Genomic DNA, 17,686 nt, shown 5'->3' on the forward strand with positions numbered 1-17,686 from the left:
CTCATTAACTGCCGAACCACTTGACGTAGGCGGCCAAAATTTTGCACACATGTTTCTAATATCAAAGCAAATATAGAAATCCAACATGGGGTCCCTGGGTCCAAGGATTTCTATATTTGCTTTGTCATTAGAAACATGTGTGCAAAATTTTGGCCGCCTATGTCAAGTGGTTCGGCAGTAAATGAGTTTATACCCAATTTTTGGGTAAATACTCAAAATAGGGGTGCCTTTGTATGGGGGCTACCAGTAAACGTGGACCTACATACATAAAATTTTGCATGGATATTTGGTACCCAAAAAGAACACTCTGTGCCAAATTACAGCCAATTTGGCCTTAAAATGTGTCTAATAGGAAAAAATACCTTAAATCGGGAGATACGGTTATATGGGGGCTATATCAAAACTTGGACCCAGGGACCCCATGTTGGATTTCTATATTTGCTTTGACATTAGAAACATGTGTGCAAAGTTTTGGCCGCCTATGTCAAGTGGTTTGGCAGTTAATGAGTTTATACCCAATTTTTGGGTAAATACTCAAAATAGGGGTACCTTTGTATGGGGGCTACCAGTAAACGTGGACCTACATACATAAAATTTTGCATGGATATTTTGTACCCAAAAAGAGCACTCTGTGCCAAATTACAGCCAATTTGGTTGTAAAATGTGTCTAATAAACAAAAAATACCTTAAATCGGGAGATATGGTTATATGGGGGCCATATCAAAACTTGGACCCAGGGACCCCATGTTGGATTTCTATATTTGCTTTGTCATTAGAAACATGTGTGCAAAATTGTGGCCGCCTATGTCAAGTGGTTCGGCAGTTAATGAGTTTATACCCAATTTTTGGGTAAAAACTCGGGTATTTACCCAAGTATTTACCCACGTCTTTAAAGTATCGTAAAACTATCCATTCTAAATCGATTTGATAACAGAAATCCGGAAATAGGGTGTAAGATGTTGTATTACCGAGTCAATATAGTAAATACCCAAATAAATACCCGCAAATGGGTATTTACCCGGTATTTACCCACCCCTTGGGTATTTACCCGGTAAATACCATCTCTATATATATATATATATATATATGGTGGGGTAATACGAATGAATATATATTATTCAACTTGGTTCCATTATTATCCAAAGTATTTCTAGCTAGATTTATGCAATACACTATAGGGTGGAGAGTACGTAAAAATTTAGTTTTTACACCTAAAATATACAGGGTAGACCCAAAAATTTCATGAGAACGATATGTCTATTGAAATCACTCGCAAATATTTAAAATATAGCGTTGATACATATATACAGGGTGAGATGAAAAAACTGCAACCAACTTCAGACTGCTGTCATTTCCGACAACTGTTAAAATTATTTCCATGACAATTCTTTACCAGCGTACAAAAGTGAGAATTTTCAAGAAAAAAGGTTATTCGTGATGGAATTCAAGCGTCATAGTATGATTTCCTTATATTTGGCTGGAAACCACAAGTGGCCATCGTTAGAGCACTCCAGCATTTAAATGTGAATACATCTTTTGTGCCTCGTACTATCGCTCCTTACCGTGATACCGGTAGCGTAGCCCGACGTCAAGGAAGTGGACGAAAGAAAACTGCAACATCAGCAGAAATGGAAATGGGAAACCCGCGTCGCAGTAGCAGAAAAATGGCTCGTGATTCCATTGGGCAAATATTGAAAAATGAGTTCGGGGTAAAAAAAATGTTCTCCATCAAATTTTACTATAAGTCACTGAACAAGAGAAATCGATAAATAATGAGCTCGAGGTAAAGCCATTAAAATTCCAAAAAGTGCAAGAACTTACACCGCAACAGAGAAAAAAAAATAGTCTCAAAAAGAGCTAAAAAGTGTTGCTTCGCTTGGCCGAATGTGGTGAACTGCCGAATTTGGTTTTCTCCGATGAGAAAACATTTATTCTCCAGCAGTTTCTAAACGAACAGAATGATCTTGTTTACTGACCAAAGACGTCAACTGAAAATGTGCACCTTCGGTTGGCCACCAGAACTCAAGCGCCGGCCATGGAGATGGTGTGGGCCGCCATAACAGCCGATGGTCGCTCTCCGTTCGTATTAATCGACCGTGGTATCATAATAATATTCTGGAGGGTGTATTAAAGTCTTGCAAACGCAAACATTTTGGCAGACTTTGGATATTCCAACAGGACTCAGCGCGCGCCACCCAAGAATGGTTACAGAATGAGGTCGCTTCATTTCCAGCGCACAATGGCCAACAAAATCTCCGGATACCAATCCGTTGCCCTATGTGGCTGGAGTATTTTGGAAAGCAAGGATGGCACTCATGTTAAATTTTGTTTCGATCTGGCATTTCCCTCATATATATTATATTTCTAATTATTTTTATATGAATACTTACGAAATGGAATGGAAATATTACAAAAACATTTGTATCCAGTAAGGAAAGTAGTAAAATCGGACTGGGCCCTTCACAACTTTGATTATATTCTACATATGTATCCTAACAGACGTTTCCTTTCGAAGGAACCATTGACATGAAATTGAATAAACTTAAAAATGTGATCTTTACATATATATAAAACGACTAACAGCAATCCCTACACATGCCATTCTGCAACCTATGCTAAATTTTGTTAACATGAATAGGTTGAAATTATATATGGAAGCTATACTATATATAAATCGGAACCGATTTCGAGGAAACTTGCTCGAGATTAATTTATATTTATGGGTCTTTAGTGCACCATTTACGTAAAATCGGACGAAAATATATATAGGAGCTATATGTACATCTGAATCGATTTCAAGAAAACTCGATTAAATACGCTGTGCCAAATTTCTTGCAAATTTATATTAAATCGGACGAAAATATATATATTGGAGCTATATCTAAATCTGAACCAATTTTAACGAAACTTTACACACGAGAAAAAGGTCCTGGCTTAAAACACAAAAAATTATTTTTCATTAAGAAAGCGCACAGCGTGGCTGAAATCCACGAATTAAAGTACGAGTTGCTTGACCACCCACTTTATTCTCTTGATTTAGCTCCAAGTGACTTTTACTTGTTTCCAAATCTAACCAGTAAGGAAAGTAGTAAAGTCGGACGGGGCCGACTATATGATACCCTTCACCACTATGGGAATATTAAACAGGACTATTATCATGAAATTGGATGAAATAAAATATGTGATATTTATATAAATGTGAATCTACCTTGATCTAACCATAAAGTATGTAAATCGACTTCAAACAAATATAAATAGGTCATCCGTTGGGCTATGTCTATACTTCTAGAAAACGCAACTACGTAATTCTATGCTCAATTTTGTACGTTGCGCAAAATTTGATGTTAATCTGACTAACATGAGGAGTTTGATGCCCAATTTACTTGAAACCGGGCGAAAATATAAATGGAAGCTCTATCCAAATATTAAGCGATTTCAAACAAAGTTGTCACAGTTTAGGTTATACTAATTTCAGAACGTGTTGTTCCTATTGGTTCCATGGTGCGTCAATTACTTAAAATCAATCTTTAATAAAAGGGAGCTATATCTAAATCTAAATCTATATAGAAATCTGGACCGATTTTCTAGAAACATGACAGACATCACTCTAGGCTCAATTCAGTACGTTATGCCGAACTTCGTGCAAATCGAAGGATATATAGCGACATTGGTGCACCATTAACATGAAATCGGACGAAACTATATATGGGAGCTATATCTAAATCTGGACCGATTTTCATGAAACTTGGCAGACATCATTCTAGGCTCAATTCAGTACGTTGTGCCAAATTTCGTGCAAATCGAAGATATATAGCGATTTTGGGAAACTATATACCGTGCAAATCGAAAGAGGTATTAGGGACTTTGGGGTTTACATGAAATCGGACGAAACTATATATGGGAGCTATATCTAAATCTGGACCGATTTTCTCGAAACTTGGCAGACATCACTCTTGGCTTAATTCAATACGTTACGCCAAATTTCGTGCAAATCGAAAGATATATAGGGACATTGGGGCACCATTTACATGAAATCGGGCGAAACTATATATGGGAGCTATATCAAAATCAAAAGGAACCATGTGTATATCTCGTTTCCTTTTGCCTGTTACAAACATATGCACAAAGACATAATACCCTGTACCACAGTGTGGTGAAGGGTAAAAAAAATCCTTGCTGGCAAACGTTTACCTCAAGTGAAGATGCAAATACAGTTGTAAACCTTTATGTTGAAGACCTTGAGGAAAACTGTTTTAATCAAGGGATAGAATTGCTAGAAAAGTGTTGGACTAAGTGTATTTAAGTTTCAGAGATTTAGAAAAACTAACTATTCTCTTGCATTGATAGGCTAAGAAGTTTACGAACCGCCCTCGTATATGAATGTTTTCACTTTTCGATATCGATATATTTGATACTTGTATCCGATAAGACTCTTTCGGATTGTTGCAAACATAACGTTAAAATTTAATATACCTGTCCAACTCCTAGTACGTACACATACATATGTATATAGGTCATCCTTTGTGTTATGAATGTAAATGCAAACGAATGACATATGTACTCGTATATTGTACGGAAGCTAACCAGTTTGTGCGGCAAATATTTTTAAAAATTTCCATAAATTTCAATTACTAATCCAACCAACAAAATGTTTTAAATACATACTCACCTACAAAAAAAAACTTTTTTGCGTATCAACATGTTACATTACTATTTAGCAACAGAGGAGAAAAATTATTTAGAGCCAGGGTGAATGGGATTTTCTTATTTTGTTCGAAGCATTTTATAACTTTTCCCCAGCCTCTCCATTTACAGCCCCTCATGACATTTATGTCTTGAGTAGTATCAGTTCCCAAGAATTGGATTCAAAGCTTTGCAAAACCTTAGCTGTAACATAGGATATGTCCAAATTCCAACGTATCCAATCTTGTGTAAATATACCTACAGGCAGAAAAGTTCTCTGCGAATACCTGTCATTCGTTATGATGGCTTGGTCTTGCCTAAATTTTTGGGTCTCCTGAATTTGGGTATTATATTTTTGTGTAAACCGTTGCCAATATGATTTGTAAAAAACAGTGGCTTTTAAGGGAACTCCCTCCATTTTCGATTTGAAATATTGACGATTTTCAAGCGGCTGCAAATGAACATGCATTATATTGAAAACTTGTAACTTTACATATATGTATTTGAAGACTTAAAGGAAAAGAAAATTAATTGGTATAATTTTGTTTAATTTTCGATGGCGGGCTAGCGTTTAATAGGACGGAATAGCGTTTTATAGGGATCATTATTGATCATTTGAGTAGTGAAATTTAACAGGCAATGATAATCAAAATTACAGATAATTCCTTTGAAAAACCTGTCCAAAATTCCCAAAATATCGACTTAAATCAATATTAAAAATTTTTAGTAGGCTACCCTGAAACTTAGGTTAATATTACAAATTTTTAGTACGGAGATGTGCTATACAATGAGAACCAAAAATACAAAATTACAGTCATATTGGTTGGAAAACGTGTCCAATATATAAAGACCAGTGAGGAAAGCAGCGAAGTCGGACCAGACCGACTATATGTTAAGCTTCACCACTTTGGGTATATTGTACATACCGCTCATTTGCTGCAACACATAACTCAAAAAAAATTTTCGCGTTAATGATGCACGATTGTTCGCTATAATAGACCTCATGTTGTGTAAAAACTTCATATTGAAGTTCCTCTGTCCCATATAAAGTGTGAGTAAACTTAAAACACATATTCTGCAAAATCGATTTTAATAACGTTCACCACACTGTGGTACAGGGTATTATGTCTTTGTGCATATGATTGTAACAGGCAAAAGGAAAGGAGACCGATACATGATTCCTGATGGTGCACCAAAGTTCCTATATATCTTTCGATTTGCACGAAATTTTGCATAGGGTACTGAATTGGACCAAGAATGATGTGTGCTAAGTTTCGTAAAAATCGGATCAGATTTAGATATAGCTCCGATATATATTTTCGCCCGATTTTATGTAAATGATGCACGAAAGTCTCTATATATTTTGATTTTCACGAAATTGAACATAGTGTGCTGAATTGAGTTTACAATGACGTGTGTCAAGTTTCGAAAAAATCGGATATATATATATATATATATATTCGTCCGATTTTATGTAAATAGTGCACCAAAGTCCCTATAAATCTATTGATTTGCACGAAATTTGGCATAGGGTACTGAATTAGGTCCAGAATGATGTGTGCTAAGTTTCATGAAAATCGGTTGAGATATAGATATAGCTCCCGTATATATTTTCGTCCGATTTTATGTAAATGGTGCACCAAAGCTGAGTCTAGAATTACGTATGTTAAGTTTCGTAAAAATCGGTTCAGATTTAGATATAGTTCTCATACATATTTTCGTCCGATTTTATGTAATGGAACACCAAAGCTCCTATATATAACTTGCCTTGAAATCGGTTCAGATTTAGATATAGCTTGGCTTCCATATATAATTTCGACCTATTCATGTTTATTGTACACCAAATAATAAATGGGTACAAATATTGATATTACATTTTAAACAGTGAAGCATACCAAATAGCGTGTGTAAATGTTGCTTTAAATCTATTTACAAAATTTAGAATAGGTTGCAGAATGGCATGTGTTGGGATTGATGTTCGTGTTTAAGTTTGTTTATGTCAATGTTCCTTCGAATATACCCAAAGTGGTGAAGGGTATCATATAGTCGGCCCAGTAGGACTTTACTACTTTCCTTACTGGTTTTGAGTTATGCCTGTCTTGCAGCAAATGAGCGATATGTATCCTTACATTTACATGTGAATGTTCCCTCGAAAGAACCTACTCATGTCTTTCAGAAACCTATTTCGTGTTAATCGGACACACATTAGGATTTTCCAAAACTTACCACACATCATTTTAGGCTCAATACAATACGCTATGCCAAATTTCGTACAATCGAAGAATATAAAGGGACTTTGGTCCACTATTAAGCTAAAATCGGATGAAAATATATATGGGAGATATATCTAAACCTGAACCGATTTTCACTAAATTTAACATACATCGTTGCAGACTTAAGGGGACCCCACCCATTCTCGGTTTCAGAAAATTTAATTTTGTATTTTTTTTAGTTAATTCGAATCTACACTAATTCAAGAATGTCCCTATAAATTTTCAAGTAAAAATCTAAACAATTTTTGAAGATATAATCGATTTATTGCATTAGCATCAAGTGACAGCAAGAGGGCTTCTCAAACTTTAAACGCGTTTTCCTCCAAACAGCGTTTTTGCGAATGGCGGGCACGATAACTCAAAAACTAATAACCCAATCGATTTCAAATTTCGAGATGTTTCGCAGTGAGTGTATAGCTATCGTATGAACTAGGATAAAGACAATCGGTGAGGATCTTCCTTATTTTTGAACTTAGTTTGTGGTCAAAAATAAGCGATTTTCCAACAAAAAAATCAAAGTTCCGCCATTTTGTTTATTGTTGTGCGATGTTAACAATCCTAGTTCATACGAGAGCCAGACATGTACTCTTTCTAACAGCGTTGGAATTTTCGGATGAGGACTTTTCTTTGATCACAAAAAACAACAACAAAACAGCAACAAAATGTTTTTGTAAATTATTTTTATTCCTTTCTAAATCTTCAAATATATATGTATGTGCAAACTTGCAAACCTTAACAAGCATTGGTATTCATTTACCAGCCCATTTAAAATCTTAAAAATAAGAAAATCGAGAATAGGGGGTTCCCTTAATTCAGTATGCTACGCCAAATTTATTCAAATAATGCACTATTTACCTAAAAAATGGGCGAAAATATATATGGGAGCTATATCTAAATCTGAAGAGATTTTCACGAAACTTAACACCCATCGCTCTAGGCTTAATTTAGTACGCTATACCAAATTTCGTGTAAATCGAAAGATATATAGGTAATTTTGTGCAACATTTACCTTAAATCGGACGAAGATATATGTGGGAGCTATATCTAAATCTGAAACGATTTTTCCCTATTTCAATAGGGTTCGTCCTTGGGCCAAATACATGAACTGTGCCAAATTTCAATAAATTCTAATGAAAAATGCAATTTAGCATGGACAGGCAGACGGACGGATGGACATGCATAAATGGACTTAAAAGGTGATTGTATGCATATTCTGAAAAGGAACCATGTGGCAATCTCGTTTCTTTTTGCCTGTTACAAACATATGCAGAAAGGCATAATACACTGTACCACCACAGTGTGATGAAGGGTATAAAAACGAATTGTGTTAGGTACTGTAATGTGCAAATTTCAGAGCTCTATGTTAAATATTGTGATCTCTATCGTGATTTCAACAAACTGGCGGATAATCGGATGAGCATGCGTAAATCGACATAAAATTTCATTCAAGAATATATACTTTATGGGATCGTGAAGAAACATTTTGTATGTGTTTTATTTACCTTTACATTTGAAACCACGAAATCGATAACCCTGTACAATGTAGTCTCTAAAGCTCCAGTCGGCGTTGTCTGTGTATTCCCAATATAGTCTGGCATCAGATTATTTGGAGTTTCTGTGGTGTTTGTACATAATATGTTTGCCCATTGCTGTCCACCAAACGTCAAAATTCTTCTAATGATCCTCTTACAGATCCATTGTACCATACGGAGTCGGAGGCTCCTGCACCTGTGGGCCTTTTCAACGTGTTGCTGTATGTGGTCTCTCCTTCAACATAAATATATATAAAACTCCATATTTGAATTTCAAACAGTGTAACGTGACGATTCTCATATATGAACATGTAACACGGAGAATAGGGTGTCCCAAAAAAAAAGTAAACAAAATGTGAAACTTTAGAAATTTAGCGATAACGTTGTTTGGATCCGAAAGTAGTATAGTGAAAATTCTTGAATCAGGATGTACAAAAATGTGAATTGTTTGTAGGAAGTGGGAAGATTTATCACTCAAAATATCAAACGAAATCCAATTCGAATAAAAAACCTGTCCATAATTCTTAATATAAAGCAATACCAAACATTAGAAATGGAAGTGGTGTCCTAAAATTTGCTATTTTGGACCAATCTAATGTCTATATTTCCAGATATGTGCGTACATTGCATTTAGAGAAGGTATAGTGTACTGTATGTTTGTTTGAATAGTTTGTGTGTGTGTGCCAGCTTGTGTTTGTTGGTGTTCATGTGCAAATTCTCACTTTCTCTTTGATTGCTTTATTGTTTTCTAGAATTTATGTTCATGTTGATGTTAAGTTTTTTTTTTTGGGTCGCTATTGTAAGTCTTAATCAAACCAAAAATTTTGAAGTTCCTGGCGTTGTTGGCATATTTTTTGAACGTGGATGTGTTAAGCATGATCTGTAGAAAAATGCGAGACAGTAAATGAGAACTTGGTGTTGCCATGTTAAAGGGCATTAAAATCGGTTCGGCCTTTTATATATGACCATAAAGTATTCATTTTGAGAAATATAGCACTCCATTACGTTCATGACCTGAATACAATTCGATGATGATTTTGCCAAGTCTATGCCGTCCAATAGTCTCTTGAAATTGCAATAGAGCTGGCAATATTGAAGATATAGCTTTGGGATATAACGATACCCTCTGTTATTTGGTATTTTTTGAGGACAGCCCTCATAAAATGGTACCCGCTAAATTTCCGTATTTTGGAGACATTCGCACGTCTTCCACCAGAACTTTCTCCAATCTAATATCAACTTTGGCTTCGGGGTGGCACCTATTGAGCGGTATTCACATTAATCAGAATTTGCTCCAATTAAAATTTTAATGTTCTAATGGGTTTACTTTAGCTCTCATCTCATACCAACGTATTCCCGGTATTTTTAATGCCTTAGTCGCATTTCCCACCGAACAGAATTTCTAATCCAAGTGGGTATAAATTCGCATTTTGGGGACATTGAATGGTAAAACACGTTTGTGGAAAATTGTCTATATTGGTCCAAGTTATGATATAGCCAGCATTTTCCATCCGATAAGGCTCTCATATGGCATTTCGGGGTTTTGGAAGCTGGAATATATGTCACCAACTTCCTAAATTATGTGCGATTGAGACGAAGTTTATAATTGTGTACCAATACAATACAATGCATCGTTTCAGACTTCTTCATTATATGTATAACCTTCACCACACAGTGGTACAGGGACAAAGACATAACTTTGTGTATACGTTTGTAACAGACAAAAGGAATCGAGATAGACCCATATTTCCTTTTGAGAATATACATAGAATAACTTTGTTAGTCGATTTATACATGTCCGTCTGTCTGTCTGTCCACGTATTTTTGTGTGCAAAGTGCAGGTCCTATTTATGACACGGTTTGTATGAAATTTGGCACATGTCACTTTGGTCCAAAAACAAACCCTATTGAAATTGGAGAAAAAGATCCCTATATAAATGATGCAACATACTGCCATTAATTGTCCGATTGAGACCAAAGTTTGCACCGAAAACTGACATAAGTCCTGATTGATGTATGCCAAGTTTTGTTGGAATCATTTGAGATTTAGATATAGTTCCGTCTGATTTTATGAAAATTTAGCACCATACTGCCAATATTTGTCCTAGTGAGACAAAACTTTGCAACGAGTGTTGACATACGTCCTGATTGATGTATGCGAAGCTTTGTTGGAATCGGTTGGGAGCTATATCTAAAGCTCCCATTTCGTCGGATTTTTTGTAAATGGAGAACCATACTGCCAATTTTTTACGATTGAGACAAAATAGCGTATTGGAGTCACCACAGGTTGACATACATGAAATTTTCTTGAAATATGTTCAGATTTAGATATATCTCCCAAATATATTTTCGATATGCTGAAGCATATCAAATGGTAGATGTCACGGATTCTCAAATACTTCAATTTATATATAGTTCCCCTCTCATTTATGTATCCAAAGTGAAGAAGGATATCATATAGTTCGACTTTTGATCTCTCCTTACCGTTTTTTTTTAATTCAGTTCAAATTTACAATATCAAATTCTGTATTTACACAATTTCTTCAAAAAAATTGAGAACATTTCATTCGCCAGCACATTTACGTAGCTCTGTATTGATACATCTGATATATTCACGAGTTGAATACTTTAAAATTTTAATGGAAATAAATGCAAGAATAGCAAAGAAATCAAGATATGTGTTCTTAACATTCAATCGATATCCAGTTCACTAAACTTCCATCATGATTGTGTGTGTATGTATATGCACTCTGTTCACCGTTCTACGTAAAAAACACTCGCTATGCATAAGTGTATATACACACATACATACATACATACATATATGTCCATTATTTCGAATGTGAAGTTAAATAAGAGGACACATCAATTGTTCTTTTTATGCACATTCATTTTGGAAATCTCAGCACGACCTTGCACCCGAAGTACACGAAGTGAATAAAACAAACGAGTGAAGAGGACAAGATGTAGATGAAGGAAAAATAACTGTTAATTTACCATAACAATCATTGACAGACAGCACTGTTGTACTCCGGTACTGTCAAAGACGTGACTACAATGCTCGATTGTTTTCATTCTTAAATGCCACGGAAGGAAATGTCCTGAATTTAATGCACAATTCAATGCCAGTACAAGGGTTACTATCTATATACCCTTTTTCAGTGTACAAGTATATATAGCTATGATAAAGTTTTTGATTGTCAACTGATTTTTTTTTGAATTTTTTATGATAAAACTCAATTCAGCAAAGTTTTACGACACAAAAAAGTCAACAATTGTTTTCTTAGAAAACCTCAATTCAGCAAAGTTTTTCGTAGGAAAAATTCATTTTAATAAGGGTTTTGATCAAACAAGTTAATTCAGCTGAATTAAGTACAGAAAAACATAATTCATCAGGGTTATTTTAAGTTTTTCTGTGAAAAATCTCAATTCAGCTAAGACTTTTTATGATAAAACATAATTAAGAAATATTTTGATAACTTTTTGTATAAAAAAAACTCAACACAACAAGCTTTTTAGAACAAACATCTGTTGTGTGTTTAATTCAGCACAAGGACTTTGTTGGGCAAGGAAACATTTAACTCGGCAGATTTTTGCATTATAAAAACTCAATACAACAAGCTTTTTGTGCAAACTCAATTCAACATGCATTTTCGATCAAAAAAATGTTTTTTGTAGGAAAAACAAATTTTAATAAGATTTTTGTTCAAACAAATTAACTCAGCAAGATAATTGAAGCGTAGAACTTAATCCAGCATTATTATTTTATGGAAAAACTCAATTATTTTAAAATTTTCTGAGAAAAATCTCAATTCAGCTACGGTTTTTATGATAGAAGAAATGTTAAGAAATGTTTTGACAACAAAATTTCAAATTAGCAAAGTTTTCCTTAAGGAAAACTCAATTCAGCAAGCTTTTCTGATCAAAAGCGCCAATTAATAAAATTTTTTGAACGAAAAAGCTTAGTCCACCACTATTTTTGGGTAGAATAACTCAATTTAGCAAAACTTAATTCAACATGCAATTTCGATCAAAAACTTAATTATGCAAGGCTATTATACCGCAAATCTTAATACAATGCTATTTTTGTGTAGAATAACTCAATCAAGCAGCCTTTTTGTATACAAAAGCTCAATTCAGCAAGCTCTATGTGTAGAAAAACTTAATTAAGAAAGCTTGTTAGACCAAACAGCAAACAGTTATCATATCGAAAAACTTAATTCAACACTATTTTGAAAAAGAAAATCTTATCTCAGCAGCTTTAATTAGTTAAGCAGCATTTCTTTATAAAAAAAACTCAATTCAGCAGCATTTTATATAAAAAAAACTCAATTCAGCATGCAATTTCTATCAAAAAACATAATTAAGCAATGTTATTATACCGAACAACTCAATCCAGCAGTACTTCAGTGCAGAATAACTCAATTCAGCAAACATTTTGTGTAGAAAACATAATTCAGAAAGATGTATGTAGAAAAACTTAATTCCCCAAGCCTTTTAGACCAAACAATTTAATTCAGAAAGGTTATCATATCGAAAAACTTAATTCAACACTATTTGAAAAAGAAAAACTTATTTCAGCAGCCTTACTTAATTTAGCAGCATTTTGGTATAGAAAAATTCAATTCAGCAGCGTTTTTGCATTGAAAAAATCAATTCAGTTAGCTTTATGTGTAGAAATGCACAATTTAGCATGAATTTTCGATCAAAAAATTTAATTCAGCAAGGTTATTCTACCGAAAAACTCAATTCAGCAGCCTTTTTCATAGAAAAACTCAGTTCTGCAACTATTTTCGATCAAAAAAGAATGAATTCAGCAACATTTAACACCGAAAAAAAAGCAATTCATGTTTTCGCTTAGAAAAACTCAACTCAACAGCCTTTTGTTGTAGAAATAACTCAATTCAGCAAGCTTTTTGTGTAGAAGAACTTAAATCAGCTTGTAAAATCGTTCAAAATTTTATTTTATTAATTATTTTTTATACCGAAAAACTTAGTCCAGGACTGTGTTTGTTAGAATAATTTCAATAGAGTCCGTCCTTGCACCAAACAAGTTAGCCATTTCGCTCTCTCGGTGGTAATATGCTACTCACACTTTCCAAACGAAGTGACTACAATTTGCCATTCGGGGTTTTTGGTGGTTGCAAAATTTAATTTAAAGAAAATTTCCAGTATGGGTTTACAGTTGATCCTAGATCCATATAATAGTTCCTCCCCATTTCATGTATGTTAAAGGTCATAGCCGAATTTTCCAACCTCAACGTTTGTAATTTGGTATTTCTTTTTCTCACAGTATAAAAATCCTATCGACAGGCTATTTTTAAAGACATCATTAAGTAATTCAAAATAAAAAAAAAACAAGCATCAAATATTTTCTCAATAAATTACTTGATTAATTCAACTAATAACAACAAAAATAAATATTGTTCTAAGGAAGAAATTATCGTTGATTCCTACTTTCACTTCTCGTCTCTTCGGTATTTCATCGTTACATTTTTCTTCCATTATGTTTTTCTTCTACATACCGGTTCGAATTGCCTTTAACTGGAAATTTCAGAAAAAGTTTCATTTTTCTTCAACGATGTTTGCCAGTAATTTGTCATTAAATACTTAACGTCACTCACAATGCCTTTCCTGAAGTTGTTTTTTCTCCCCCCTTTTGCCTCTTCAAACCTTTGCTTCCTTGTACTTTAAACAAACTAAGAAAACCAATTCAGTCAGAGTTTCAAGGCAACTGCAAGTTATTTCATTATAAAATATTTCAATTAATTTTTATTGCAATTTTTACTTTTTTCTCAAACAAAATAAAATTGGCTATTGAAACAAAAAAGCCAAGTATTAAGCAACACTTAATAAAAATTGTAATTATGAGGTACGCATTCAGAATACTTAGAAAATAGATCAATACCCACCAGAAGCCGGGATGCCAAATTATAGTCTCTTTTATTGGAAACTGTGCATAGGACCATTAAAATGTCTAAAAATATAGGGCGAAAATTTGATGATTTGTTTACACAACATGAGTTCAGTAAATTCTACAAAATTATGGCCCAATCGGGCAAACTTTGGGTCTTTAGAGCACAATTTACATTAAATCGGAAGAATATATGTATATATATATAGGAGCTATATCTCGGAACCGATTTTTACGAAACTTAGCACATCATACTAGACTCAATTCAGTACGCTGTGGCAAATTTCGTGCAAATCGAAAGATATATATGGACTTTCGTGCACCACTTACATTAAATCCGACGAAAATATATATGGGAACTATATCTAAATCTAAACCGATTTTCTCGAAACTTAGAACACGTCATTCTATAATCAGTTCAGTACACGATAGTACAAGATAATTAGGAAATTTTGTGCATGTAACGCCCAAAAGTCATGATTTTCGTTTTTGGGGTACATTATTATCTTCAATATAATTTTTATTTCCTTTTTATATAAATCAACAAGGAAATATTTTTGTTTGAAGAATTAATTTAAATATTAACGGTTACACCGGTCCCCTAGTGAAGATAGCTATCATTAAAATACCACGTTGGAACCCCTGGTGGCAAATGGCGGAACTACGCAAAACTGTCAGATTGGGATCAGCTGCTGTCATGAGAAAACAACAATAGGTGTGTCTGGTTACCCTAAAGTTTGTAACAATTGTTACAAATTGTTACTGGAAGTCGTCTGTTAACCCAAAAGTTCTGCAAAAGAGAGCGGTTGGAGAGAGAAATTTTGACAGTTCTTTCAGTGAGAGTTTGCAAATTCTTGCTGGAAAAATTTCTTCTTGCAATCTCTTGCAACTCTTCTTCTTCTCATACATCGACATTCAATCAGATGTTTTCTATTGTTTGTTTATTTATTTTTGTGCTTTCAATTTGAAAATAATTTTTTTTGGAATTAGCAAGACTAATTGTTTTTGGAGAAAAACTTTACAAAACGAGAAAAACGTAAGTATTAATATGTAATAGGAAAATAAAAGACTATTTCCAGCTTTTATTGCTCATTTTTTTATTTTATTTCCTTTTTATTTCAAAAACTTGTTAAACTGGTTGTGTTTTCTTTCTTTTAATTCTTTATAATGGCGGACAAATTGGTTTGTTTTGACAAATCAGCTGATTAGTTGCAAGCTTCTGCAGGGATGCCGTCTGTTTACTTTTCGCATTTTTCTTGCAAAAGAGAATAAAAGTACCTTACTCTCTCAGAAAGAAGTTACTGGACAATTCCTGCAGGGAAAGTAACCAGACACACCTAATAGATGACCAGCCAAAAAGGTATAAAAGGAGACGCATTTCACACAATCGTGATCAGTCTTCTGTTGATGGCTGGTAAGTCAAGTGTGATTGGAAGGAAGAAAAGGCGCGCAACCTCGGTTGAATTGAGTCTTAGTAAGCCAAACAATAAGCCTTGACTATTTGTGGTGACTAGACCGGACTGAACGCAGGGTCAAGTGAGGGTTGTAGAAATACTCCCTATTCTTCGGGCTGCGTTGACGGCGACTGAACGCAGGGTCAAGTGAGGGTTGTAGAAATACTCCCTATTCTTCGGGCTGCGTTGACGGCGACTGAACGCAGGGTCAAGTGAGGGTTGTAGTAATACTCCCTATTCTTCGGGCTGCGTTGACGGCGACTGAACGCAGGGTCAAGTGAGGGTTGTATAAATACTCCCTATTCTTCGGGCTGCGTTGACGGCGACTGAACGCAGGGTCAAGTGAGGGTTGTATAAATACTCCCTATTCTTCGGGCTGCGTTGACGGCGACTGAACGCAGGGTCAAGTGAGGGTTGTAGCAATACTCCCTATTCTTCGGGCTGCGTTGACGGCGACTGACGTACTCATCGGGCTGCTGCTGTGCCAAGCCACCGCCACCCTATTCGTCGTCGCGTATTCATCGGGCCGCCGCTGTGCCAAGCAGCCGCCACTACTACTCGCCGCTGACGTATTCATCGGGCCGCCGCTGTGCCAAAGCTGCCGCCACTACTAGTCGTCACCTGCGTATTCATCGGGCTGCCGCTGTGCCAAAGCTGCCGCCACCCTATTCGTCGTTCGCGTATTCATCGGGCCGCCACTGTCCAAAGCTGCCGCCACTACTCGCCGCTGACGTATTCATCGGGCCGCCGCTGTGCCAAAGCTGTCGCCACTACTATTCGTCACCTGCGTATTCATCGGGCTGCCGCTGTGCCAAAGCTGCCGCCACTGCAGTTCGTCGCCTGCGTATTCATCGGGCTGCCGCTGTGCCAAAGCTGCCGCCACCCTATTCGTCGTTCGCGTATTCATCGGGCCGCCGCTGTGCCAAAGCTGCCGCCACCCTATTCGTCGTTCGCGTATTCATCGGGCCGCCGCTGTGCCAAAGCTGTCGCCACTACTCGCCGCTGACGTATTCATCGGGCCGCCGTTGTGCCAAAGCTGCCGCCACTACTATTCGTCACCTGCGTACTCATCGGGCTGCCGCTGTGCCAAAGCTGCCACCACTGCTACCCGCTTACTCACATTTCGACTGAACTCTGTGATTTAGTGTTCTTCGTGTTTCTGAACGTGATATTATTGTGTTTAGTGTAGTGTTTAGTGTTATTTAAGGAAATAAATTTATAACGTTTTAAGAAAACATTTTGCTTCGCTCTCTCTCTCTCTCTTTATGTCCTAACAAATAAATTCTTGTGACGACTCTGGCCCCCGCTGAACCTACCCCAGCATCATTTAAAAAAAATCGGACGAAACTATATACGGGAGTCATATATATATGTCAAATATATATGGGAGCTATAAATATACCGATTTTCATGAAACTTAGCACACATCATTCTGGATCTAATTCAGTAACCTGTGCCAAATTTCGTGCAAATCGAAATATATATAGGGACTTTGGTGCACCATTTACATCAAATCGGATGAAACTATATATGGGAGCTATATCTAAATCTAATCCGATTTTCTTCAATTTTAACAGTGTTCGTCCTTGGGCCGAATAAGTGACTTGTGCCAAATTCCATCCAAATTGGTTCCTAAATGCGACCTGTACTTTGTTTACTATTTAACATATACAGACGGACGGACATGCATAAATCGACAAATATCGAATTTTTGCGGTGAAAATACTTCTACACACAAGTAACCCATAATTCCGAGTTAAAGCCACTATATCGAAAATTTGAAGACCAAAACATAGACCTATATTTAAATATATTCTTTACCCACTACTA

At 35.7% G+C, this 17,686-nt stretch overlaps 1 protein-coding gene across 1 annotated transcript; it reads left to right on the plus strand.

Moving 5' to 3' along the window:
• Window positions 1-16,345: 16,345 nt before the first annotated feature.
• On the plus strand, window positions 16,346-17,091 carry LOC133338616 (uncharacterized; the record flags this gene model as incomplete). The annotated part of the gene is made up of 2 exons (XM_061546782.1): window positions 16,346-16,466; window positions 16,575-17,091. Coding segments are annotated over 2 exons (534 nt in total), but the record flags the coding sequence as incomplete, so codon positions are not given.
• Window positions 17,092-17,686: the final 595 nt, after the last annotated feature.

The sequence above is a fragment of the Musca vetustissima genome, unplaced genomic scaffold (genome assembly GCF_032173495.1).
Source record: "Musca vetustissima isolate MV318-11 ecotype Yass unplaced genomic scaffold, APGP_CSIRO_Mvet_v1 utg32558, whole genome shotgun sequence".
In the NCBI taxonomy this organism is placed as follows: domain Eukaryota; kingdom Metazoa; phylum Arthropoda; class Insecta; order Diptera; family Muscidae; genus Musca; species Musca vetustissima.